At 49.6% G+C, this 27,562-nt stretch overlaps 1 protein-coding gene across 50 annotated transcripts in view; it reads left to right on the top strand.

Moving 5' to 3' along the window:
• Positions 1–27,562, top strand: part of EPS15L1 (epidermal growth factor receptor pathway substrate 15 like 1) — a 119,883-nt gene that overhangs the window by 9,351 nt on the left and 82,970 nt on the right. For 14 of the 50 annotated variants that reach the window (XR_010583155.2, XM_074026274.1, XM_074026259.1 and 11 more), the window contains exons 2-6: positions 19,798–19,839; positions 20,036–20,125; positions 20,951–20,998; positions 24,935–25,030; positions 25,807–25,869. Coding sequence is in view for 46 of the 50 variants with exons in the window: in XM_074026274.1 (XP_073882375.1) it covers positions 19,798–19,839; positions 20,036–20,125; positions 20,951–20,998; positions 24,935–25,030; positions 25,807–25,869 (339 nt within the window). In the remaining 4 variants the exon portion in view is untranslated. Of the gene's footprint in view, positions 1–4,059; positions 4,236–19,797; positions 19,840–20,035; positions 20,126–20,950; positions 20,999–24,934; positions 25,031–25,806; positions 25,870–27,562 lie in introns of those variants that run through there. The other 36 variants (XR_012428517.1, XM_074026251.1, XM_074026252.1 and 33 more) reach the window with 7 other exon arrangements.

Genomic DNA, 27,562 nt, shown 5'->3' with positions numbered 1-27,562 from the left:
CAAGGCTGGAGTGCAGTGGCCGGATCTCAGCTCACTGCAAGCTCCGCCTCCCGGGTTCCCGCCATTCTCCTGCCTCAGCCTCCCGGGTAGCTGGGACTACAGGCGCCCGCCACCTCGCCCGGCTAGTTTTTTGTCTTTTTTGGTAGAGACGGGGTTTCACCGTGTTAGCCAGGCTGGTCTTGATCTCCTGACCTCGTGATCCACCCGTCTCGGCCTCCCAAAGTGCTGGGATTACAGGCTTGAGCCACCGCACCCGTCCTGTTTTATTTTATTTTTTCTTGAGGTGGAGTCTCGCTTTGTCACCTAGGCTGGAGTGCAATGGCATGATCTTGGCTCACTGTAGCCTCCGCCACCTGGGCTCAAGCGATTCTCCTGCCTCAGCCTCCCAAGTAGCTGAGATTACAGAAGCACACCACCAACCCTGGCTACTTTTTTTGTATTTTTAGTAGAGATGGGATTTCACCATGTTGGCCAGGCTGGTCTCGAACTTCTGGCCTCAAGTGATCCACCCACCTTAGCCTTCCAAAGTGCTGGGATTACAGGCGTGAGCCACCACACCCTGCCCCCCACTTCCCTGATTCTGATAACCTGGTCACCCAGAACAGGTGACAACGGGACCCCAGCCCTGGTGGTACCCTGACTGCCCTCACCAGTGAGTGGGCCCGGGCAGGCGGCTCTGGGGCCTGGGGAGAGATCTGGGTCACAGGTCCGGTACAGGAGTGAGGGAGTGTTGTGGGACCAACAGTGGTGCTGTCGTCCCTGTGCTTGTTTCTAGATGAGGAAACTGAGAAGGAGAGGGTAAAACAACCGGTCAGACCCCCATAGAAAACAGGCGTCTGGATCAGACCATGGGCTCTAAAGCCACCATTTTGTCCTATGGATGCCACCCCATGGGCTCCGGGAGGGTCGAGGAGCTCCGTCTGTCCTGCTGCCTGCTGGGTCCGTCCCCGGTCCCTGAAATCTGGGCTCCTGGCACGTAGTGCGCCGGCGATAACCAACTGTCGATTGGAGGCTGGGTATTTGGAACAGCAGCCAGGAGCGCAGTCTGTCTCTCCAGCTGCCTTTGAGGGTAGTTGACAGACGGGAACGTTTTGTCTCTCGGGTGAAGAAACAGGCACAGGGTCCAGAGCTGCCTGCTCAGGCCCACTGGCCGGTGACAGCAGTCAGGGCACAACTAGGACTGGGGCCCCGCTACATCCTCACCTGCACTCATCAGAGGGTGAGGGAAGGGCTTCCCTCTTGTGCAAGTGACATCAACAAGCATGCCTCTGTCATGACGCCAATCTGTAGAAAACTGGCTTTTCTTTCCTTCTTCCCTTCTTTCCCTTCTTTCCCTTCTTTCCCTTCTTTCCCTTCTTCCTTTCCTTCCTTCCTTCCTCCCTCCCTCCCTCCCTCCCTCCCTCCCTCACTCCTTCCCTCCCTTCCTCCCTCCTTCCCTCCCTTCCTCCCTTCCTTCCTTCCCTTTTCTTCCTTTTCTTCCTTTTTTGTGAGACAGGGTCTCACTCTGTGACCCAGGCTGGAGTGCAGTGGTGCGATCTCAGCTCGCTGCAATCTTTGCCTCTCGGGTTCAAGCGATTTTCCAGCCTCAGCCTTCTGAGTGGCTGGGACCACAGGTGTGTACCACCACACCCTGCTAATTTTTGTATTTTTTTTTGTAGAGACAGGGCTTCTCCATGTTGCCCAGGCCAGTTTCAAACTTCTGAGCTCAAAGCGATCCACCTGCCTTGGCCTCCCAAAGTGCTGGGATTGTAGGTGTCAGCCAGTATGTCACTATGCCTACCTGGCTTTTATTTTTCTCTTTTTCTTTTTTTTTTTTGAGGCGGAGTCTCGCTCTGTGGCCCAGGCTGGAGTGCAGTGGCCGGATCTCAGCTCACTGCAAGCTCCGCCTCCCAGGTTTACGCCATTCTCCTGCCTCAGCCTCCCGAGTAGCTGGGACTACAGGCACCCGCCACCTCGCCTGGCTAGTTTTTTGTATTTTTTAGTAGAGACGGGGTTTCACCGGGTTAGCCAGGATGGTCTCGATCTCCTGACCTCGTGATCTGCCCGTCTCGGCCTCCCAAAGTGCTGGGATTACAGGCTTGAGCCACTGCGCCCGGCCTCTTTTTTTTTTTTTTTAAAGAGACGGAGTCTGCTTTGTTGCCCAGGCTGGAGTGCAGTGGTACAATCGCGGCTCACTGCAAGCTCCACCTCTCGGGTTCACCCACCATTCCTCTGCCTCAGCCTCCCGAGTAGCTGGAACTACAGGCGCCCGCCACCAAGAACATGTGCCTGGCCAATTTAGTAGAGATGGGGTTTCACCGTGTTAGCCAGGATGGTCTCGATCTCCTGACCTCGTGATCCACCCGCCTCAGCCTCCGAAAGTGCTGGGATTACAGGCGTGAGCTACCGCACCCAGCCCCAGCTGGCTTTTCTTAATCTGAAGAGGATGTGCTTTTCAATTTTATATTTTTCAGTGGAAGAGAAAACTGTCTCATTTCAGACTCTGCCAAGGGGAAAGATGAAACATGAAAAAACTTGATGTTGACACCCTCACACTGAGCGTGTTTAACCAGGACTGTATGTTTATGGGGATGGACTGTCCCTCTCAATTCCCCCCACACCCTGGCTGGGGGGCCCCAGACATGATTGGCCTAGGCACATGTTCTTGCAAACGTTCTTCCCTTTCAGTTTTTTCTTTGCTAAGAACTAGAACGCTGTGTGCCCACGGCACCCCCTGTGCTGGCTTTGGAGACTTTCTCTGTGGGTCGAGGTTTCTGGAGTGCAGGAGCAGGCTCCACAGTTGCTGATGGGTCAGGCGAGGTTGTCCATCACCAGGGTGCAAATTGTTGCTGTTATTTTGCTTGCTCACACCAGGCCATGGAGTTGGCATTTTCTTTTAGGCCAGCCTCTGAGTTAGCATTCACAGTCAGTTGACTTTACTGATTTAATTTGTTGTTGTTGACTCTTAGCCACTAGAAAATGTCCTTTAATTCACATTTAATGCACATTTAAAATGTCCTTTAATTCACGCTAAGTGGGTTTTTACAGGTGTGTACTTACCTGCTGTGTGTAAAATTGTACGTTTTTTTAAGAAAATGACAACTGAGACTAAGAGAATTGGTGAAACACTGTTCTTTTTTTATTTTTAGAGACAGGGTCTCACTCCGTCACCCAGGCTGGAGTGCAGTGGTGGTGTCACAGCTCACTGCAGCCTCAGACTCCTGGGTTCATCTTCCTGTCTCAGCCTCCTTAGTTGCTGGGACTACAGGTACTACTCGGCACACCACCATGCAAAAATTTTTAATTTTTGTAGAGCTACAGTCTCACTATGTTGTCTAGGCCGGTCTTGAATTCCTGACCTTAAGGGATCCTCCTGCCTTAATCTCCAAAGTGTTGAGGTTACAGGCCTGAGCCACTGTTCCTGAAATGAAATGTTGTTCTATTCTAGATGTTGGGAGCTGCTTAGTTGATGAGTTGAGAGAGAAAATGGCTACCATATGTACCGTAGTGTAGCCAACATTTGTTGAAATACTTTATTGCTTGGCAAAGATCAATTGGCAGAGCAGGCTCTGAGGACTGTGATTTTACACCTGCAACTCACATGCTGAGTCACAGCCTTGCCTGACCTGCTCCCCACCCACCACCATTCTTTGTAAATACAGCCTGCTCCCCTGTCTCAGGAGTAATAATACAATAGTAACCACAATAAGGGATGTAATAATGGCTTCCCGTTGCAGAGCGTATTTCACCTGCATATTCTCATTTGGGATTTTCCAGCATCCTCAGGCCAGGTGCTGTCTCTTCTCATTTTACAGATGGGGGCACTGAGGCCCAGGGTGACTTGGTGGCTTGTCCTCGCTGCTGCTGAGCCACGGAGCTGTCTGTCTACTCCCCACTGCTGACTGTACCTCCCTGCACTCAGCCTACCGCCTGCCTCCCTCAACACTTTAATTTCACCCACGCCCTCAACAGACATGTACCAAAGGCCCGCTTCCAGGAGGGCACAGCGTGACCCCTCCACCGTCCAGGCGTTAAGCCATCACAGCAGCTTTTCTATCACATTGACTTCAGGAAGTGTCCGTTGTCGAAGCTTGGAGCTGTGGGAGTGTGGAGGCAGGAGAGACTTGTTTCAGTTGGGGGAACCTAGGGGCGTCTCAGAGCAGGGCATTGGCCTGCAGCAGGCAGAGGCCCCAGGCATAGGGAATACAGTCACGCGCCGCATAACCACGATGGACTGCATCTGTGACAGCGCTCCCGTAAGATTACACTGCCGTGTTTTTCCTGTGCCTTTTCTGTGTTTAGATGTGTTAGATACGCAGCTACTTGGCATTGTGTTATGGTGGCCTGCAGTTTTTAGTCCCGGGCCACGCTGCCCAGGTTTGTAGCCTGGGAGTACTTCCGTTGTCAGGAACACCCTGACAGGAGGCCAGACCCATCCCGACCGAGTCGCGGGCAGTGTGCTCAGTTAGGGGGTAGTAGATGGCAGAGACATTGGAGCCCAGGAGTGGCCGATGCAGGAAAGGAATGTTGGGAAGGCCTGGGAGACTTCCAAAGTCTCCCAACTTCGGAAAGTTGGGAGACTCTGGGAAGTGGGCCCTCGTGGGAGGTGGTGGGTGCTCCTGCCGTGCAGGACACACTGCTGAGTCATCAAAGCCCCTCTTGGTGCCCCCCCTTCCCCCCAGTCTCAGGTGACTGCTCTCCCATGTCTCTCCAGGGAGACCATGCATGGGTCAGAGGAAGGAAACAGATGGAACGGAATGGGTCTGTTCTCTGAGATGCCCGGGAGGGGTGATGTCAGGGGACACAGGTCAGCAGCTGGGAGGGCTGCTCGGAGGCTTCATCTGCTTTTGCTCTTAAGCAGCATTTTCAGGAGGGAGGGCTGGAATCTGCTCCCCTCCTGCCTAGGCACCGTTCCACTTCCATCCCTCCTGCCTTCTGCATGGCTGGACAAGACCCTTGAGCCCTTCCCTACACGCCTCTCTATCGCTCCAGGACCCAGCTCCCCTGGTGTTTCCTGTGGTGGAGCCTCCTCCTTCCCTTCCCGTGGCAGGCCTGTCTCCGGCACTGCTTTGGCACGGGTGCTCTGCAGCTTTGCTTGACCGAGTCTCCCTGGACAGGCTCAGCCATGGAGGGGGTGCCTCCCAGGTCTCCTGATGCCCTGGGTGTATGTCTGCTGCTGGCTGCGGACTGGCCCTCCATCCTGTCTCTTCCATGTAGCTCTTGGCAGGCATCTGTATGCTTTGTCGTGGCTCCATGAGGCTGGGGGTGGGGAGGGTCCCATTGTTCACCTCCACACCTGCACCAAGGCATCTGGAATGGCAATTAGAGTTCTACCTCAATGCCCCTGGGGACATCCCAAGGAAACACGTTCCTTTTTAGGGAACTGGCATGTCCCCTTTCTTGGGGTGTCTACACTGTGAGTCGCTGTAGTCCCTAGGCCTCCTGCTGCTGGAGGGCCATGGCAGTCTCTCTCTGATCACTTCCTTCCAGCCCTGCTCCTGGTCCCCACCTCCTTGCAGCGGATTCCTACCATTTACCTGTACCGTTTACCATCTCATGTGCATATATACGCCCAGCTTGCTGGCCTGCAGCACCCCTTCCCCAGGCTCTGCTTGCCCTGGGGATGACATCCGTCTTCTCAGCACAGCGTGCACAGACCCTGGCATCTCATGTGTGTGTCCTTGCACCTGGCTGGGGCCGTGCTGAATCACCCACAGCCTGCCTGACTCCTCTGTCCCAGGGCACGCCTGGCCCCAGGCCCTGAGTTCCCCTCACTGTGCCTACTGCTGCAGTTATGTCATACGGTGCCCTGTGCCATAGTCCTGGGCTGACTTTGTCCCGCCTGCCCTTCCTGAAGCCTAGGACTCTTTTTTTTTTTTTTTTTTTGAGATGGAGTTTCACTCTTGTCACCCAGGCTGGAGAGCAATGGCACGATCTTGGCTCGCTGCAACCTCCGCCTCCTGGGTTCAAGCGGTTTTCCCGCCTCAGCCTCCCAAGTAGCTGGGATTATGGGTACCAGCCGTCACGCCCAGCTAATTTTTATATGTTTAGTAGAGACAGAGTTTCACCATGTTGGCCATGCTGGTCTCGAACTCCTGACCTCAGGTGATTCACTTGCCTCGGCCTCCCAAAGTGCTGGGATTATAGGCGTGAGCCACTGCGCCTGGCCTGAAGCCCAGGACTCTGTCCTACATACTTTTGTATCCCCAGTGCTGCCTCTTAGCACGAATTCAGCATGTGTTGATTGAGTGAGCAAACGAATAAATCTCCAGGTCCAAAGAAGGGAGAGCTGGGGAATCCAAGGGTAGATCCTTTTTCAGGAGGGTCTTTTTTTTTTTTTTTTTTGAGACAGGGTTTTGCTCTTGTTGCCCAGGCTGGAGTGCAATGGTACAACCTTGGCTCACCACAACCTCTGCCTCCTGGGTTCAAGTGATTCTCCTGCCTCAGCCTCCTGAGTAGCTGGGATTACAGGCATGCGCCCCACATCCAGCTAATTTTGTATTTTTAGTAGAGACGGGGTTTCTCCATGTTGGTCAGGCTGGTCTTGAACTCCTGACCTCAGGTGATCCACTCGCCTTGGCCTCCCACAGTGCTGGAATTATAGGCGTGAGCCACCGCGCCCGGCTTTCAGGAGGTTTTATGTGAAAGGTAGGGGAGGTCAGTAGCTGGAGGTGGAGGGATGTTTCTGGGGAGAGGGTACGTTTTTACCTGGAGCCAGTGGAAGGAGGGCGATGAGGAGGAAACCAGGAATCACAACAGCCGGCGATTGACAAGTCCCTGTGTGTGGGAGTGCTCACCCTCATCTCCAGATGCAGAAGCTGAGGCACAGAGAGGCTGCTCACCCCAACCCAGGGTTGCACAGCATTCCAGCAGCGGGACAGGGCTCAAATTCCCATTTGTCTGGCAGCACTGTTGACTCCACATGAGATAACTTCTCTTAGTGAAGCAAGATGGGAGGACACAGGCCATAGGTGTAGATGGAGCCGGGCAGTCTCTCCTAAAGACTTTTGGGGCTCGGCGTAGTCCTGCATCCTCCACAGAGCAGTGCATCGAGGCAGGAAGCCTGCTGCAGGCGATGTTTTTTCTCCAGCAATTCCATTTCTGGAATGGTGAGTTCGGTGGCTAACGCCTGTAATCCCAGCACTTTGGGAGGCCAAGGCAGGAGGATTGCTTGAGGCCAGGAGTTCAAGACCAGCCTGGCAAAATAATGAGACCCCCATCTTTACAGAAAAATGAAAAAAAAATTAGCCACACATGGTGGTGCACGGCTATGGTCCCAACTACTCAGGAGGCTGAGGAAGGAGGATCACTTAAGCCCAGGAGCTTGAGGCTATAGTGAGCTATGATCGTGCCACTGCACTCCAGCCTGGACAACAGAGCTCTCTCTCTTTTTTTTTGAGACAGAGTTTCGCTCTTGTTGCCCAGGCTGGAGTGCAATGGTGCGATCCTGGCTCACTGCAGCCTCTGCCTCCCTAGTTCAAGCGATTCTCCTGCCTCAGCCTCCCAAGTAGCTGGGATTACAGGTATGTGCCACCGCACCTGGCTAATTTTGTGTTTTTAGTAGAGACAGGGTTTTACCATGTTGGCCAGGCTGGTCTCAAACTGCTGATCTCAAGTGATCCACCCACCTCAGCCTCCGAAAGTGCTGAGGTTACAGGTGTGAGCCACCATGCCTGGCCCAGAGCTGTTTCTTAAAAAACAAAACAAAACAAAACAAAAAACTTTCAAACCTTGATTCTGTGTTCTGATGTCCTTCCTGGTCCATGTCATTCACCTTGCTGCTTTGCTGTATGTCTAAACGCTCCAGGGCAGTTCTCTTGCTTGTTGGTTCCTCTCCAGAGTGGCGACTGCAGACCTTACCCCTGTGCCATGCCCCACTGCAGGCCCTGAGTTCTGTCTGGTTTGGATGGAGGCCTTGAGCCCTGAGCATGTTCGTCTTCTACTGGTCTCACAAGGCACTCATTTGGGTCCCCGGGGAGAATCCATGAAAATTCCTTCAGATCCTGCTTTTCCTTGTACATCTTTCTATTTCTGTCTAATTTACAAAAGCAGCTCGTGATGACATAGAACACCAGGGAACATAGGAAGTCACGAGGAAGCAAACTAACTGGCCCATAGAAATCCTGGTAAGTGTGACCCTGTCCCTCCAGGTTCCAATAGCGGGGCGATAGGACGCCGTGCGCTTATAAGCCAGGTCACACTGTACTTGCTAGATTGCACCCTTCTCACTTAGCAAGCTGATGAAGATTGGACCCCATTTGTAAACATTCTGCTGTTTTCACTGCTGTAAGATATTTATTCCGTCCCATGGAGACTCAGCAATTTATTAGCAGCTTAACCAGTCCTCTGCTGTTTCCAGTGCCTCGCAGTCTACATCTGTGCCCTCAAGAGGGGAAAACAGAGAACCCTCTTGCTCTTCCCCCGCTCCTGTATCACTTCTCAGTCTCCCAGTAGCAGATCTTGTAGCTGTGGTAGGGCACACTTGTGTGTGTTTTAAAGGAATGCCAGTTTGTATTGTTTGACAGAAGCACGATCCTGTCTGTGACCAAGCTCTCCTCATTTGTCACACTTAAAACCTTACACAGCTTGTGCCATTAGGTTCCTTGACAAGGCAGAAGCGCATCAAATGGTAGCCTTTAAACACATTAAAAGTCGATGGCTGGGCATGCTAACGCCTATAATCCCAGCACCGTGGGAGGCCCAGGTGGGAGGATCTTTTGAGCCCAGGAATTAGAGACTGGCCTGGGCAACAAAGCGAGACCCCGTCTCTACAAAAAAATAAAAAATAATAATTAGCTGGGTGTGGTGGCATGCACTTACAGACCCAGCTACTTGGAAGGCTGAGGAAGGAGGATCCCTTGAGCCCAGGAAGTTGAGGCTGCAGTGAGCTACGATGGCACCACTGTACTCTAGCCTGGGTGACAAAGCAAGTCTCTGTCTCTATGAAAAATAAAATAAAATAAAATAAATGTAGAGGGAAGGGTTTAATGAATTCCCAGGTACTCACTGCCCATTTACAACAGTTATCAGTATTTTGCAGATTTCTTTGTACCACCCTTTAGTTCCTAGGTTTTTTTTTTTTTTTTCAGATGACATTTTGCTATGTTGTGCAGGCCAGAGTGCAGTAGCCATTGACGGACCCAGTGATCATAGCTCACTGTAGCCTCGAATTCCTGGCCTCAGGCAATCCTGCCTCAGCTTCTCGAGTAGCTGGGACCTACAGGCACGTGCCACTATGCCTGGCTCCTGTTTTGTTTTTTTTTTTTTTGAGACGGAGTTTCACTCCTGTTGCCCAGGCTGGAGTGCAGTAGCATAATCTCGGCTCACTGTAACCTCCACCTCCTGGGTTCAAGTGATTCTCCTGCCTCAGCCTCTCGAGTAGCTGGGATTACAGGTGCCTGCCACCACGTCCAGTTAATTTTTATATTTTTAGTAGAGATGGGGTTTCACTATGTTGGCCAGGCTGTTCTTGAACTCCCGACCTCAGATAACTGCCCACTTCGGCCTCCGAAAGTGCTAGGATTACAGGTGTGAGCCACTGCACCTGGCCTGTTTTTTTTTAATCTTAGAATTTTTTTTAATCTTAGAAGCAAATTAGAGATTCATGTATTTCAACATGAATCTCTAACAGTTAAGACCATTTTCCTTTACATAACCACATGTCTTATCACACCTTACACAACTTACGATAATGCCTTTGGTATTATCGGATACCAAGACCGTATTCACATTTCCCTGATTGTCTGCAAATGTCACCTTGCATTTGGTCATTAGGTCTTGTAAGTCTCTTAAGAGAAAATAAAACTTCTAATTTCGAGATTATTGTAGACTCACAGACTCACACACAGTTGTAAGAGAGTCTGGGCGGGCACGGTGGCTCATGCCTGTAATCCCAGCACTTTGGGAGACCGGGCAGATCACTTGAAATCAGGAGTTTAAGACCAGCCTGGCCAACATGGTAAAACCCCGTCTCTACAAAAATATAAAAATTAGCTGGGCATGATGGCGGGTGCCTGTAATCCCAGCTACTCAGGAGGGTGAGGCAGGAGAATCACTTGAACCCGGGAGGCGGAGGTTTTAGTGAGCTGGGATCGCACCGCTGCACTCCAGCCTGGGCGACAGAGCAAGGCTCCGTCTAAAAAAAAAAAAAAAAGAGTCTGTACCATTTATCCCGTTTCCTCTGAAGTAACATTTGCATAATGGTGATAGAGTATTGCATCTGGGATACTGATGATGATGGCTATGTTCAGGATCTGAAGGAAGAGTCGTGGATTCTCTCTGGGGACCCAAATGACCACCTTGTAAGACCAGCAGAAGTTGGACATGCCCTGGCTGGGCCTGGTGGCTCATGCCTGTAATCCCAGCACTTTGGGAGGCCGAGGCAGGTGGATCACCTGAGGTCAGGAGTGGGAGACCAGCCTGGCCAACATGGTGAAACCCTGTCTCTACTAAAAATACAAAAAATTAGCCAGGTGTGTTGTGTGCCTGTAATCCCAGCTACTTAGGAGGCTGAGGCAGGAGACTCACTTGAACCTGGGAGGCGGAGGTTACAGTGAGCTGAGATCGCACCATTGCACTCCAGCCTGGGCAACAAAGCGAGACTCTGTCTCAAAAAAAAAAAAAAAAATGGAAGAAGATGGACAGGTCTGGGGCTCAAGGACTCTGTCCCGCCCAGACAGAACTCAGGGCCTGCAGTGGGGCATGGCACAGGGGTAAGGCCTGCACTCCCTGCCCTGGAGAGGAACCAAGAAGGAATAGAACCACCCTTGAGAGTGTAGACATGCAGCAAAGCAGCAAGGTGAATGACATGGACCGGGGAGGGCGTCGGAGCACAGAATCAAGGTTTGAAAGCTTTTTTTTCCTCTTTTTTAAGAGACAGGTCTGTTGCCCAGGCCGTAGTGCAGTAGCACAATCATAGCTCACTGCAGCCTTGAACTTCTGGGCTCAGGCGATCCTCCTGCCTCAGCCTCCTGAGTAGCTGGAACAACAGGCATGTGCCAGCATGCGTGATTATTATTATTATTATTTTTCTTTTCTTTTTTTTTTTTTTTTTGAGACGGAGTCTCGCTCTGTGCCCAGACTGGAGTGCAGTGGCCGGATCTCAGCTCACTGCAAGCTCCGCCTCCCGGGTTTACGCCATTCTCCTGCCTCAGCCTCCCGAGTAGCTGGGATTACAGGCACCCGCCACCTCGCCTGGCTAGTTTTTTGTATTTTTTAGTAGAGACGGGGTTTCACCGTGTTAGCCAGGATGGTCTCGATCTCCTGACCTCGTGATCCACCCGTCTCGGCCTCCCAAAGTGCTGGGATTACAGGCTTGAGCCACCGCGCCCGGCCTATTATTATTTTTCATTTTTTGTAGAGATAGGATCTTGTTGATAGCCAGAGACAGAACACGTACCTCCTGTTGCCCTTTGATAGCCACACCCACTTCCCTCCCTGCCCATCTCTTCCTTATCCCCAGCAACCACCACTCTGTTCATTTTTACAATTTTGTATTTTAATGATGTTATCTAATGGAATTATTCAGTATGTAACCTTTGAGGGTTGACCTTTGTCATTCAGCATAATTCTCTGGAAATAAATCCAGATTATTGCATGTGTGTCAGCCGTTCATTCGTTTTCATTGCTGAGTAGTATTCCATGGTGTGCTTAGACCACAGTTTGCTGAACCACTCACTTATTGGAGGATGTTCAGGGTGTTACCAGTTTGGAGCAGTGACATATAAAGCTGTGGCCAAGACTGCATACAGGATGTAGTTGAGCATCACTCTTCGTTTCTCTCGGGTAAACGCCCAGGACAGTTGCTGGGTCATGTAGTTTCGTGTTTAGTTTAGTTTTTTTTTGTTGTTGCTTTTTTAAGAAACTGCCAATCTGTTTCCAGAGTTGCCGTACCTTTTTACCTTCCCATCAGCAGTGTATGAGTGGCCCAGTGTCTCTGCATCCTCACCAGCATTTGATGTTGTCACTATTTGTTATTTTTAGCCACTCTGAGAGGCGTGCAGTGGCATCTTACTGTGGTTTTAATTTGCATTCTCCTATTGGCTAATGATGTTGAACATATTTTCATATGTTTATTTGCCATCTGCTATATTTCCTCTTTGGTGAAATATCTTTTTGCCTTCAGATCTTTTGCCCATGTTCTTTTTTTCTTCTTTTTTTTTTTTTTTTTAATTTTATTAGAAATCAGATCTTGTTATGTTGCCCAGGCTGGTCTTCAACTCCTAGGCTCAAGCAGTCCTCCTGCTTCAGTCTCCTGAGTAGCTGGGACTACAGGTGTGCACCACCACACATGGCTAGTTTTTAAATTTCATGTAGAGATGGGGTCTTACTATGTTGCCCAGGCTGGTCTTGAACTCCTGGGCTCAAGCAGTCCTCCTGCTTTGGCCTCCCGAAGTGCTGGGACTCCAGGCTTGCCCATGTTCTAATTTGATTGTTTCCTTTTTGGTGCTGTTGAATTTGAGAACTCTGTAGTATGTATTTTAGATAGTAGTCCTATGTTGGACATGTGCTTTGCAAACCTTTCTTTCTAGTCTGTAGCTTGCCTTTTTCTGGGTTTTTTTTTTTTTTTTTTTTTTGAGATGGAGTCTTGCCCTTGCCCTGTCACCCAGGCTAGAGTACAGTGGCACAATCTCAGCTCACTGCAGCCTCTGCCCCCTGGGTTCAAGCAATTCTCCTGGCTCAGCCTCCTGGGTAGCTGGGGTTACAGGTGCACACTACTATGCCCAGCTAATTTTTTTCGTATTTTTAGTAGAGATGGGGTTTTGCCATGTCGGCCAGGCTGGTCTTGAACTCCTAACCTCAGGCGATCCACCCACCTCAGCCTCCCAAAGTGCTGGGATTACAGTGTGAGCCACCGCGCCTGACCTTTTCTTTTTTTTTAACCTTTTTTTTTTTTTTAACCTTTTTTTTTTTTTTAAATACGGAGTTTTGCTCTTGTTGCCCAGGCTGGAGTGCGATGGCACGATCTCGGCTCACCTCAACCTCTGCCTCCTGGGTTCAAGCGATTCTCCTGCCTCAGCCTCCCGAGTAGCTGGGATTACAGGCATGCGCCACCATGCCCGGCTAATTTTACATTTTTAGTAGAGACGGGGTTTCTCCGTGTAGGTCAGACTGGTCTTGAACTCCCGACCTCTGGTGATCCTCCTGCCTCGGCCTCCCAAAGTGCTGGGATTATAGGCATGAGCCACCACGCCAGGCCTTACCTGGCTCTTTCACAGTGCAAACATAAAGTTTGTCTGCCAATCTTTCCTTTTATGAATCAGGCTTTTGGTGTCAAGTCTAAGAGCTCTTTGCCTTGCCCTAGATCCTGAGGATTATGTTTTACATTTGAATTCATGATCCTTTTTTTTTTTTGAGCCAGAGTTTCGCTCTGTCGCCCAGACTGGAGTGCAGTGGTGTGATCTCGGCTCACTGCAAGCTCCGCCTCCCGGGTTCACGCCATTCTCCTGCCTCAGCCTCCTGAGTAGCTGGGACTACAGGCACCCGCCACCACGCCCGGCTAATTTTTTGTATTTTTAGTAGAGACGGGGTTTCACCGTGTTAGTCAAGAGGGTCTCGATCTCCTGACCTCATGATCCGCCTGCCTTGGCCTCCCAAAGTTCTGGAATTACAGGCGTGAGCCACCGCGCCCGACTCATGATCCATTTTGAGTTACATTTTGTGCGAGGCATAAGACTTTTAGTTCGAGGCCCATATTTTTCCTATGGATGCCGATTGCTCCAGTGCCCTTTATGGAAAGGCTGTCCTTCCTCCTGAAATACTTTTGCACCTTTGTCAAAAAATCCACTGGGCATATCTGTGTGTGTCTGTTTCTCAGATTCTCCATTCTGTCCTGTGCATTACTGCCTGTGCCTGCCCCCTGCCAACACTCCACTGTCTTAACTACTCTAGCTATAGAGTCAGTCTTGAAATCAGGTAGACTGACTCCTTCCACTTTATTACTCTTTTTCAGAATTGTTTTAGCTTCTCTGCCCCTTTTTTTTTTTGAAGATGGAGTCTCGCTCTGTCGCTTAGGCTAGAGTGCAGTGGCGTGATCATGGCTCACTGCAGCCTCCGCCTCCCAGGTTCAAGTGATTTTCCTGCCTCAGCTTCCTGAGTAGCTGGGATTACAGGCATCTGCTGCCATGCCTGGCTAATTTTTGTATTTTTAGTAGAAACAGGGTTTCATCATGTTGGCCAGGCTGGTCTTGAACTCCTGACCTCAGGTGATCCATCCGTCTCGGCCTCCCTAAGTGCTGGGATTATAGGTGTGAGCCACCGTGCCTGGCCCTGTAATACTTAAATTACTAGCGAGATGGCACATTTTCTTTCTAACTTTGCTGCATCTCTTTCTGAATTGCCTTTCTTTTCTCTTTGCTCATTTTTAATTGAGATGTCTTTTCCTTGTGATTTGGAAAAGCACTCTTTTCACTTGCCAAGTCTTCTCCTTCTCTTGGTAACATTTACCTTAGCTCTGGTGTAGAAACCTCCGATGGAGCAGTTGGAGAGAGCTGTCCGTCCAGTCCAGGAAGATTAGACATGCCCCAGCGTTTCCCTGATGCCTTTTGAATGCTTTGAGTCAAGTCCCAGTTCTGCCACGTGCTTGCCACATGACTGAGCCAGGTTACCTCACCCACAGAATGTGGGCTGGCCTGCCGGGAGGGCTGGGCTCACGTGGGGTGATGGTTGTGCAAGGCCTGTGGGGGCCTCTAAGGGGAAGGCAGAAGTGGAAGGATTATCAAGCAAGCTCTACTCTGGGCTATGTTTTTGCATCTGTGGATTCTTCTAAGTAGGAACTCAGACTGAGATGTGTTTCGGTGTTATGTGCCTAACTTCCTGCAAAACTTGGCAGTGGCATTGAACAACACAACCATTATGGGGTCTCAGCTTTCCTGGGGAAATGGCAGGTCATTGAAAACACTGGCTTTCAAGTCCATTTATATGCTCAAATCGAGTGTTGGCTTTTGACCTCTTCTGTTTAATAAAATGCTCCAGCACGTCATCACGGACATGCATTTTCCCAGGCCAGCATATGCATGAGGCTGTCCTGTGGCCCGGTGCCCAGCCCTGTGACACTTGGGCTGTCATTACAGGGTGCACAGTAGGTGAGGGTCAGACTCCAGGACCACCCATCCTGGGTGCTTCGCTGACTATTGCTCATTGGCTGTTGTGGTCCTGAGCAGGGCAAACTTAGTTTCCCCACCTGTCAACTGGGACTAGTAATATTACCTGCCCTTTAGCGTTGTTGGGAGGATGAGAGGTACTGGATATGAAACAAAGGATTATAGGTACTTCTCTGAACATTTTACAGTGAAAATGGATTGCTTTCCAAAAGCCATTTTGAACCAAGGCTGACGATCATTGGTTTGTTTTGCACGAGAGTGTGTACTTTGCTAGCAGAGTGAGAGTGACAGTTCCAGCAGGAGGCAACCAGGCATGATGATGTAGGAGGCGTCCTGCCCTTGGCCACGTGCAGGGATCAGAGTTGGGTGAACTCTGCTAAGGAGTCATTAGAACACAATCCTGAGACAGTTTCTCCTCCAAGGTGGTTCTGCGGGGTTTCTCCATCTCAGCTGCTGTCCTGGGTTACAGGTACAGGCACTTGTGTAAATTGTGGTGTTTTAAAGCCTTCAGAGCAGAAGGATGTGAACTTGTCCTTCTCCATGTGCCCCTCTCCCTGTCATCCCACTTGTAAATTGTTTCTGGGCTGGAGAATAAGTGAGGAGGTCACAGGAACTTTGCATGTTGTCTCAGCATTTTAAGACAGGAAGAGCAACTGGAAGATCGAGCTGAAGGCTACATTGAACCTCATCAATAATTCACACGCTGCAGAGGCGAAGATGGCGTCTTCTCCGCACAGTGGGCTGGAGCAGGAGAACACCATCGGGTCAGCTCTGCTGCACTTCCTTCCATTCCTGCAGCCACCCCGGTACCACCTGCGGCCTCTTACGCTGCAGGCCTCGTCCCCTGGCGCGCCCCCTCTCTGCCTTTGCCTCGGGCTTGGCCCCAGGCTCACTTTGGGGTCAGACATGGGTGAGCAGCTCCAGAGGCTGCTCTCAGCATGCAGAGGGCTCTTTCCCAGTAGCTGTGGGTCTTCCTTTTGGGGGCCAAGAGGTCTCTGCACAAGGGGCCAGTGACAGACTCCCTGGGGCTGGGGATTCGTGTCATTAGCAACGTGTCTTCAGTTCTGCCGCAATGACATATCAGGGCAGTGTGCAGGTGTGACTCTATCGTTCCCGGGAAGAAGCCTGGCATAAGAGGAAGTGGCAGTTGAGGCCTGGTGCTTTCCCTTCTTTCTTCCCCCTTCTGCTTTTGCAGTACCTGACGTATGTGTAATTAGATCAAAACCTCTGACCGCTGTCATTGTTCCAGGTTACCCAGATGGACTTGCGTAGTGATGAGCAGTGGTTGAGCCATACTCCCTGGGCTTTCCCTCAGCTGTAGGTCTTTTGAGAGTGACACCCAGTGGTCATCAAGTATTCGAGCCGGATGGGCCCTTAGCATGGATGGAGCTCTGGGCAGAGGCTGGAGCTCTGGGCTGTATCCTTCAGCGGCTCTTCTGGATTAGTCTGGGCCTTGTTTCTCGTGTTTGCGGATCTTGTTGCTCATTAGCACCTGGGAAGTGGAGCAGATATTTAATAACCCTGCGTGCCTCAAAGACTGGAACTCTTTTTTTTCCCACTGGAATCACAGTAGCTTGGAAACCTCTTTCCCTTGCTTCCCATGAGATTGTTAAAAAACTCGCCTGGGGCCGGGCACGGTGGCTCACACCCGTAATCCCAACACTTTGGCAGGCCAAAGCAGGCGGATCACCTGAAGTCAGGAGTTCGAGACCAGCCTGGCCAATATGGTGAAACCTCGCCTCTACTAAAAATACAAAAATTAACTGGGCATGGTGGCGCATGCCTGTTGTCCCAGCTACCCAGGAGGCTGAGGCAGGAGAATGGCTTGAATCCAGGAGACAGAGATTGTAATGAGCTGAGATTGCGCCACTGCTCTCTAGCTTGGGTGACAGAGCAAGACCCTGTCTCCAAAAAAAAAAAAAAAAAAAAAAACTCGACTGAAAATGTGCTTCAGATCCGGACCTCTCTGATCGTTGGCAGGAAGGGCACCTTTGTCATCTAAAGTGAGGGCCTCTGGAATCTGTGAACCCATGGCAGGCGATGTGCTGTTTGCTGCCTAGACCTGACCACTGTCACCTTTACTGACAGGTGACAAACAGCCTGCCTGCCTTGGCCTCCTTTCTGTGGGTCTTCTTCCTCTGGGGAGACATATTTTGGAAATAAGCTGACATATTTTGAACCCAGGAGGTGACACAGGTGTGATGGTTGGACACTGTCATCTAATGAGGTTGTAAGATATTAAGGGTGACGGCCACTCCAGGTCTTTCCCGTACCACTCCACCAGGGATGGTGTCACTGCTTCCAAGTGCGAGGCAGGCAGCCATCCGGGGGCTGCTGTTGCTATACGCTTACCTCCTAAGTCTTTTCCATGATGTCTTCGGTCTTTGTTTTAAAAATGGTGGCTCCTAAATCTCTGGCTTTTCTTGCTTTTTCATTTTATTCTAGTTTTTTCTGCCTTTTCAGTGTTTCCCCCTTTCTTTTCCTCTTTTTCTTTTTGTTTTGACTTTTTCCTCTCCCCCTTCAGATCTTTATGCTATTTTCCTTCTATTTTCATTTTGTCGTGGTAGTTTTCTCTGTACTTTCACTTCTTCTTTTTTTTTTTTTGAGACAGAGTCTCACACTGTCGCCCAGGCTGGAGTGCAGTGGCGCAATCTTGGCTCACTGCAATCTCTGCCTCCCGGATTAATGCGATTCGCCTGTCTCAGCCTCCTGAGTAGCTGGGATTACAGATGCACATCACCACACCTGGCTAATTTTTTGTATTTTTAGTAGAGATGGGGTTTCACTATGTTGGCCAGACTGGTCTTGAACTCCTGACCTCGTGATCTGCCTGCCTTGGCCTCCCAAAGTGCTGTTTGGGATTACAACTTTTACTTCTGTATACATTCACAGGTGTTGGCGTCCCCCAGAGAAGCTGACCGTAATCTGGGCATTATTATTATTTTTATTTTTATTTTTGACACAGAGTTTCCCTCTTGTCACCCAGGCTGGAGTGCAGTGGTAAGATCTTGGCTCACTGCAACCTCAGCCTTCTGGGTTCAAGCGATTCTCCTGCCTCAGCCTCCCAAGTAGCTGGAATTACAGGCACACGCCACCACGCCTGGCTAATTTTTGTATTTGTTGTAGAGATGGGGTCTCACTCTGTCATGTTGGCCAGGTCTCAAACTCCTGACCTCAGGTGATCTGCCTGCCTCGGCCTCCCAAAGTGCTGCGATTACAGGTGTGAGCCACCGCGCCCGGCCCGGGCATTATTTTTAGCTTGAAGTGACCTTTTGTAGCACAACAATATGCAAGTGGTGGGTGCATATTGGTTCAAATCCAATGACCATAACTGAAAGGAGCCTACGTCCCCCTGGTTTTATTCGTCGTGAGAAATCGTACAACAGCAGTCTGAGAATTTGTTGGATAAATACTGTAATCCTGCCCCCGAGACAGTCCTCTTTTCCCTGCCCAGTTCTATTCTCTTTTTTTTTTTTTTTTTGAGACGGAGTCTTGCTCTGTCACCCAGGCTGGAGTGCAGTGGCCGGATCTCAGCTCACTGCAAGCTCCGCCTCCCGGGTTCACGCCATTCGCCTGCCTCAGCCTCCTGAGTAGCTGGGACTACAGGCGCCCGCCACCACGCCCGGCTAGTTTTTTTGTATTTTTTAGTAGAGACGGGGTTTCACCGTGTTAGCCAGGATGGTCTCGATCTCCTGACCTCGTGATCCACCCGTCTCGGCCTCCCAAAGTGCTGGGATTACAGGCTTGAGCCACCGCGCCCGGCTATTCTCTTTAGCTGTTTACACACCCATTCTGTATAATTAGGCGTCATTGTGCATTCTTCACTTTTATCGCTTATTACATCAGCGGCAGGTTTGTAATACCAACACACGTAAACTTTTACAGCCAGCATTTCAGGGGCTGCATAATTCCCCACCAGGTTGGCACACTCCCCTGGGTGTCCCTTCTCTCCCCTGGGAGACCTCTGGCAGAGGTCAGGATATGGTGGGAAGTGTCTGGACTTGGCCGCCAGCCAGGCTGGATCCAGGTGTGGCCTCTGGTGGCCCCGATTAGCTCCATGACCCTAGATCTGAACAGCGATGTCTTGTGGCTCTGAGGTGTTGGGAAGTGGAATATCTTCAGTGCCAAGCTGAGGACACCGCACTTCCTTCCTGCCGTGGTGGGAACAGTCACTGGCCAGCACTCTCCGGGCACGGGCTGGTCAGTGCGCATCTTTGAGCATTCAGGTAGCTGGAGGAGGATGGATGGGATGGGTGAGAGAACCAGACCCAGGCTAGGGAAACCGGTCGAAAGCTTGCGGGCCCGGTGATTCATGATGACATGTGGAAACTTCTTTTCTGATTCCGGAGCCAAAGAACAATCTCAGAGGATAGAGTGTCTTTTCCCTCTGAGCTCTCCAGGAGCTGAAATCCCTTTGCTCAGGAATGGAAATTGACACTGGGCTGCTGCTGCTGTTTCCTGAGTGACTGGATTGTTTGCCCTAGAATTAGGATTTATTCAAGAACATTAAGCTTACTTTTTCTAAATCGGGTAAGCATAATAATATCTGTGTCTGAAGGTAAACTGAATTCTGTGTTCAAAGGATGTATAAAGTGCATACATTTTGACTCTTAACTATCATCATCTATTTCGGTCATGACAAAATTGAGGGGTCAACCCTTTTTTTCCCCAAGGGGATGCGTTCACTTTTGACCAATATCTGTGGTTTCATTTACAGATTCCCACTGGAAATTCGTTGTATGAATCTTATTACAAGCAGGTGAGTTTAGCTGATGTCTTTTCAGATGGAACTAGAGCATGCCTGAGCTGAAAGCACAGTACGGAATAGAAGCCCGGCTGAGCGGCTTTTTGTCCTTTTCTGTTCGTTGTCAGCGGATAGTCAGCGTGGCGGGTGCTGTTTCACCTGCTGCTGCATTTGCTGAAAAGTTATTTTGCCTCTTGCTCTCCCATCTCAGGTCGATCCAGCATACACAGGGAGGGTGGGGGCGAGTGAAGCTGCGCTTTTTCTAAAGAAGTCTGGCCTCTCGGACATTATCCTTGGGAAGGTATGTGAAGATGAATAGTGATTTCTCTTCTGTGGCTGCCCTCACAGCTACCCCCGCAGGTCAGGGCCAGCCTGTGCTGGCCTCCTTGCGTGGGGCTGGGCCTCCTGGGGAGTGGCCTGGTCACTGCAGACCTCTCAGACTGCAGGTGGTGGATCCAAACGCCCAGGTGGCAGCCCCCACAACTACTTTGGTAGCCGACAAGAAACCCGAGTACTTTTGGGGTCTTGATAGCTTGTGGACTTTTTTTTTTTTTTTTTTTTTTGAGACAGAGTTTTGCTCTTATTGCCCAGGCTGGAGTGCAGTGGTGCGATCTTGGCTCACTGCAACCTCCTCCTCCCGGGTTCAAGTGATTCTCCTGCCTCAGCCTCTCGAGTAGCTGGGATTACAGGTGCACACCACCACACCCGGCTAATTTTTTGTATTTTTAGTAGAGATGGAGTTTCACTATGTTGACCAGGCTGGTCTCAAACTCCTGACCTCAGGTGATGTGCCCACCTCAGCCTCCCAAAGTACTGGGATTACAGGTGTGAGCCATCGCGGTTGGCCACTTGTGGACTTTTGTTGGTGGAAGAAGGGTGTCACAAACACCATTGGCTTGGGAGCTGAGTGCACCTGGATGTCCTCTGGGCCCTGCTGCTGACTGACTGTGTGCCCCTGGGCAGATCATTCAGCTGATCTGAATTGGCCTCTTCATCTGCAGAACAACCTGGGGACAGTCACTCCTGCCCCACAAGGCCGGTGGTGGGGTGTTGGCAGCTCTGGTTTTTGTTAACACATGCACAGTGATCAGCAGTCATGCTTATGAGCATTTTTGTGTTTCCACAGATATGGGACTTGGCTGACCCAGAAGGTAAAGGGTTCTTGGACAAACAGGTATATACACATGTACACAGAGCAAGTGGAGGGGCTGGGCAGAGCCCCCAGGCTGGGTGACCTCCACGGCTCCTTCCACATTCCTCCACTGTCAAGTATTACTAGGCATGAGCACAGCTGTCAAACTTAACACCTGGGCCGGGCACGGTGGCTCAAGCCTGTAATCCCAGCACTTTGGGAGGCCGAGACGGGCGGATCACGAGGTCAGGAGATCGAGACCATCCTGGCTAACACGGTGAAACCCCGTCTCTACTAAAAAAAAAATACAAAAAACTAGCCGGGCGAGATGGCGGGCGCCTGTAGTCCCAGCTACTCCGGAGGCTGAGGCAGGAGAATGGCGGGAACCCGGGAGGCGGAGCTTGCAGTGAGCTGAGATCCGGCCACAGCACTCCAGCCTGGGCGACAGAGCGAGACTCCGTCTCAAAAAAAAAAAAAAAAAAAAACTTAACACCTGAAGCTTTCATTTGAAACAAAGGTCTTTTAAACACTGGGAGCCATCTTTCATGGCTAGTGTATCTTTTATTTTTATTTATTTATTTATTTTTCTTTTAATGTTTTGTAACCTTACATGTGATTAAAGTGTTGTCCAGACTTTTTATTTTGGACCAGTCTCTCGTGGAAGTTGCACAAATAGCTTGGAGGGTTACTGTGTATCTTTTGCCAGCTCTCCCTAGTGATGGCCTCTTAAATAATCACAGCACAGTGATCAGAGCCAGAAAGTAACATTGGTGTTATTTTTTATTTTTTATTTTTTATTTTTTTGACATGGAGTCTCACTCTGTCACCCAGGCTGGAGTGCAGTAGTGCAATCTCGGCTCACTGCAACCTCCACCTCCCAGGATCAAGCAATTCCCCAGCCTCAGCCTCTGGAATAGCTGGGATTACAGGTGAGCACCATCATGCCTGGCTAATTTTTGTATTTTTGGTAGAGATGGGGTTTCACCATGTTGGCCAGGCTAGGCTGGTCTTAAACTCCTGACCTCAAGTGATCCGCCCACCTCGGCCTCCCAAAGGACTGGGATTATGAGCATGAGCCACCACTCCCAGCCACATTGGTGTTATTAATGTAACAAAGTGTAACTTTGCCTAAAGGCCTTAATCAGAGTTTTTTTTTTTTTTTTGAGACAGAGTCTCACTCTTGCCCAGGCTGGAGTGTAGTGACATGATCTTGGCTCACTGCAGCCTCTGCCCACTGGATTCACAAGATTCTCGTGCCTCAGTCTCCAGAGCGAAAACTCCATCTGAGGAAAAAAAAAAAAAAATCTGAAATCTGAAACTCTCCTGATCCCAAGTATTTGGGATGAGGAATACTTAGCCTGTGATTTTAAGTGGTCATAGATGGCCGTTTTGTTGGAAGGGACCTTGTTTGTGCTGTGCCATGACTTGTGAGCTAGTCTGTCAGGAAGCCCCTTCACTTGTACCTCCCTTCTTAGGTTCATGGTGCACATCTGCATGTGTTTTTTTATTTTTTTAATTTATTTTTATTTTTTATTTTTTGAGCCTCACTCTTGCCCAGGCTGGAGTGCAGTGGTGCGATCATGGCTTACTGCAGCCTCAACCTTCTGGGTTCAAGTGATCATCTGCCTCAGTCTCCCATGTACCTGAGGCCACAGGCACATACTGCCACACCTGGCTAATTTTTATTATTTTTTGTAGAGATAAGGTCTCGCTATTTTGCCCAGGTTGGTCTCAAACTCCTGTGCCCAAGCAATCCTCCCATCTTGGCTTCCCTAAGTGCTGGGATTACAGGCGTGAGCCGCTGTGCCCAGCCTCATGTCTGCATGTTAAAGTTTCTGAGAATTCCTGTAGAAAAGAAATTTGACTTGACTTAATGCAGTTCTCCTAAATTTACTTTTTTTTTTTTTTTTTTTTTTGAGACGGAGTCTCACGCTGTTGCCCAGGCTGGAGTGCAGTGGCGCGATCTCGGCTCACTGCAAGCTCTGCCTCCCGGGTTCCCACCATTCTCCTGCCTCAGCCTCCTGAGTAGCTGGGACTACAGGCGCCCGCCACCGCGCCCGGCTAATTTTTTGTATTTTTAGTAGAGACGGGGTTTCACTGTGGTCTCGATCTCCTGACCTTGTGATCTGCCCGCCTCGGCCTCCCAAAGTGCTGGGATTACAGGCTTGAGCCACCGCGCCCGGCCTACTTTTTTTTTTTTTTTGAGATGGATTGTCGCTCTGTCGCCCAGGCTGGAGTACCGTGGTCCAATCTTAGCTCACTGCAAGCTCTGCCTCCTGGGTTCATGCCATTCTACTGCCTCAGCCTCCCGAATAGCTGGGACTACAGGCGTCTGCCCCTATGCCCAGCTAATTTTTTTTTTTTTTTTTGTATTTTTAGTAGAGACGGGGTTTCACTGTGTTAGCCAGGATGGTCTCGATCTCCTGACCTCGTGATCCACCCACCTCGGCCTCCCAAAGTGCTGGGATTACAGGCGTGAGCCACTGTGCCCAGCCTCCCCTAAACTTGCTTAATCCCCTTTTGTTTGCTATTTATTTATTAATTTTTCTCTTTTCTCAGATCTTGCAGGAATGAAAGGTCCCCTTTTCTCAACACCCTCTTATGATCCTCCACACTCTACAAGAGCTTCTGAGGACAGCAGGCTGAGAAAGGCCGATCCTAGCACTTATCTCTTGGAAGACACTTTTAAAACTGTTAACAATATTTATAGCTTTAAAAGTATCCATGTTCTTAGGCCAGTTAATTAAAAAAAAAAAAAACACAAAACACTCTTGAAGCTAGGTGATGCCTCACAAGTCCACTGAGCCTGTGTGTGGTGGGTCCTGGGTTAGGAGGGGAGGCATCTGACAGCCTAGTTCAACTTCTTTCTTCTGGTGTCAAGGTGGGGTCCATGTCAGGCCGCTGGGGATGGGCAGGGGATGTTCCGTTTAGTGAGGCTGAGGGGATCGTGGTGAACCACAGATATGAGTTTCTGACCAACCGTGTATATTTCAGACTGCTTTTTAAAAAATTCAACACCTAGCCAGGTGCAGTGGCTCATACCTCTCATCCTAACTACTCAGGAAACTAAGGCAGGAGGACAGGAGTTTGAGATCAGCCTGGGCAATGTAGTGAGATCCCACCTCTAAAAAAATAAATAAAAACTTAGCTGGGCATAGTGGTGCACACCTGTGGTCCCTGCTACTCAGGAGACTGAGGCAGGAGGATCGCTTGAGCCCAGGAGTTTGAGGTTACAGTGAGCTGTGATTGTGCCACTGCACTCTGGGTGACAGAGTGAGACCCCATCTCTAAAACAAACACACACAGATTTGGCACATATTTGGTCCATCATTCATCACCTTAACCATGTTAACTTTGTTGCCTTATACAACCTAACACTTCCTAAATGTTGGGAGCTTATAGGTTTTGGAAAATGCTTGCATCTGGAATTTTACAGATTTTGAGATGCAGTGGAACATAAGTCCATTTTGTTTTATTTTATTTATTTATTTTGAGACGGAATTTTGCTCTTTTTTGCCCAGCCTGGAGTGAAGTGGTGTGATCTTGGCTCACTGCAGCCTCCACTGCCTGAGTTCAAGGGATTCTCCTGCCTCAGCCTCCCAAATAGCTGGGATTTCAGGCACCTGCCACCATGCCTGGCTGATTTTTGTATTCTTAGTAGAGATGAGGTTTCGCCATGTTGGCCAGGCTGGTGTTGAACTCCTGACCTCAGGTGATCCACCTGCCTTGGCCTCCCGAAGTGCTAGGATTACAGACATGAGCCACCACACCCAGCCAGGACAAGTCCATTTTAGTGTATTCATTTAAGCGATGTCCCCAAGGTGAGTCCAGTTCAGCCCAACACCAGGGGTTTTTGCATGGACAGTCTTCATTGTTGAAGTGGACGTCCTCTTCCCCTGAAGCCTACTGTTAGAGACAGCTCCCCCTACCCTCACTGGCAATGTGCTGTTTACTCCTTCCCTTTCTTTGGACTTGCAGGGTTTCTATGTTGCACTGAGACTGGTGGCCTGTGCACAGAGTGGCCATGAAGTTACCTTGAGCAATCTGAATTTGAGCATGCCGCCACCTAAATTTGTGAGTGTCCGAAGTCCTTCAAGTTCACATTCTTCTAATACCAGATGTGTGTGCGTGTGTATGTGCATGTGTATATTTGCGTGTATATCTCCATGTTTTCTCTAGCCTTCCCCTTTTATTGTGGTGAAATTCACATAATAGAAAATTAATAATTTTAAAGTGAACTCTTCAGTGGCATTAGTACATTTACAGCGTTGTGCAGTCATTGCCTCTGTCTAGCTCCAGAACATTTTCATCCCCCCACAAGAAGACCCCATCCACATTAAGTAATCACTCCTTGTCTCTCCCTCCCAGTCGCTGGCAACCACTAATTTTATTTCTGTCAATGGACTTGCCTGTTCTGGACATTTCATGTCAATGGAATTCTCTAACATGGTCTTTTGTGTCTGGCCTCTCTCTCTCTCAGCATCGTGTTTTCAGGGCTCATCCATGTTGTAGAATGGATCAGTGTTTCCATATTCCATTTAGTGGATGGACCACATCTTTATCCACTCATCTCTCTGTGGACATGTGGGTTATTTCCACCTTTTTGACTGTTGTGAATAGTGCTGCTGCGAGCATTCATGTACAAGGATTTGTTTGGACAACCGTTTTTAATTCATTTGAGTCAATACATAGGAGTGGAATTGCTGGGTCATGTGATGATTCTGTGTTTAACTTTTTGAAGTCTTCCCTTTTTTGAAAGCACTTTGAAACGTGTATCCTTTTCAGCAAACCCACCCACCTATGATTTAATTCTGTGCCAGCCACAAAGGAATGTTTCTCTCTCTTCTCAGCACGACACCAGCAGCCCTCTGATGGTCACACCGCCCTCTGCAGAGGCCCACTGGGCTGTGAGGGTAAGTGAACGGGAATAGGTCCCTCCTTGGCTCTCCTTCAGATCGAATTGTTCCAGCAGTTGTTCTAGAATTGTTCTGGAATTGTTCTAGTTTGATGTTGTTCAGAACATTTTATAGGATGATTGTGTCAGCTCTTCTGTCTCAGTATGAATGTCCACAGCACTCGGATGAAACGCCTCTTCTGAACACCTTTTACAAAGGCTATGGCCCTTCACTGGAATTGGGAGTTGCCTGTCGGTTCAACTAAGTGTCAGGAATTGGATTATTAAAGGACTGCAGTTTAAATCTTGCATCTTTAGGTTACATTCTGTGGTTTTTGCTGCTTGTGTTGGTTATTCAGAATAGAAGAGGAAACGGTGAGAGCTTGCAAGCACGTGGACCCCCAAATGTGTTCCTTGCTTTCTCGCTTCTTTCCAGCCACTTTGCATGTTACTATTCTTTCCTCCCTGATGTTCTGATTGCTTTGTGAACAGCCTCTCTCAGCACTTGAAGTGTTATTTTTAAAACAGAGGATGTTGTGGCTGGAAAGATATGCTACTGCTTCCAGAAAGACAAAAAAAAATGAGGGCTGTCTTCTAAGTACAGAATTCCTTCTAAAGGAAATGAGCGTGGTCCCTCCAGATAACGTGAGGCTTCCTCACCTTCCCTTCACTTTCAGACTGTCACATTTCCTCACGTTTGTGTGGCTTAAATCCTGACATGAATAACACTTGCTATCAAGCAAAGGTCCCAAGTACTTGTGTCCCATGTTTACACGGTTGGTTTGTTCCCTTCTTGGAGAGGTCATGGGTTGGGTAGGGGGCATCTGTGCAGGGAGAGGACATGAAGATGTGTCATGTGACCAAGGAGTCATGCAGTCACCTCTGTCATCGAGCACTTTGCCAGTGGCAGTCACTGTGGTGAAGGGTTTCTCCTTGTCATCCAGCGCATTGTGTGGACTTTGAAACAGAGCTACTTTGTCATGGGAAACACTGCCAAGAGATCTTATTATTTAAAATGTGATGGCTCTTTTCCAGCAGGGGTTATGTCCAGGCCTCATTAGAAGAGCTGGGACTGAGGGGCCTGGGGACCTTGCAGAGAGGAGTCAGGGAGTGCAGGACCAGGCGCTGTAATTGGGGTGGATTATGGTCAAGAAAGATTGTGCATTCCATTCACAGCCACAGTCAGAAAGAACAAGCCCGAAGTGCCAAGTGTTTGTTTCCGTTGTGAACATTCCTGGGCTTCTGAAGGCACTGAGTCAGCAAGTCTGATGGCCGGGAGAGGATCTCAGGCCCCCGAGACAGACCTGCAGCGCTCAGCTTCTTAGCACCAACAGCCATGAGAGCATGCGGTGTCTGCCGGTGATCTCATCTCTGACTGAGGGCACTGTCTTGGTTTTTCTCTTTTAAAAATTAAAAGGTTTTTATTGTGGCTGAAAGACACATCACATAACATTTACCATCTTAACCATTTCTGAGTGTACAGTTCAGGAATGTTAAATATATTCACGTTGTACAGCCTTCACCACCATCCATCTCCAGAACCTTCTCATCCTCCCAGACTGAAACTCTATACCTGAACCTTCCACTCCCTCAACCCCTGGCACCCATCATTCTGCTTTCTGTCTCCATGGATATGCCTAGGGAGGAGGGGACCTCCTATGAGTGGCATCATGCGGTATTTGTTTTTTGTTATTTTTGAGATGGAGTCTTAC

The sequence above is a fragment of the Macaca fascicularis genome, chromosome 19 (genome assembly GCF_037993035.2).
Source record: "Macaca fascicularis isolate 582-1 chromosome 19, T2T-MFA8v1.1".
NCBI classification, from domain to species: domain Eukaryota; kingdom Metazoa; phylum Chordata; class Mammalia; order Primates; family Cercopithecidae; genus Macaca; species Macaca fascicularis.
This window is presented reverse-complemented; position numbering and strand designations above follow the sequence as displayed.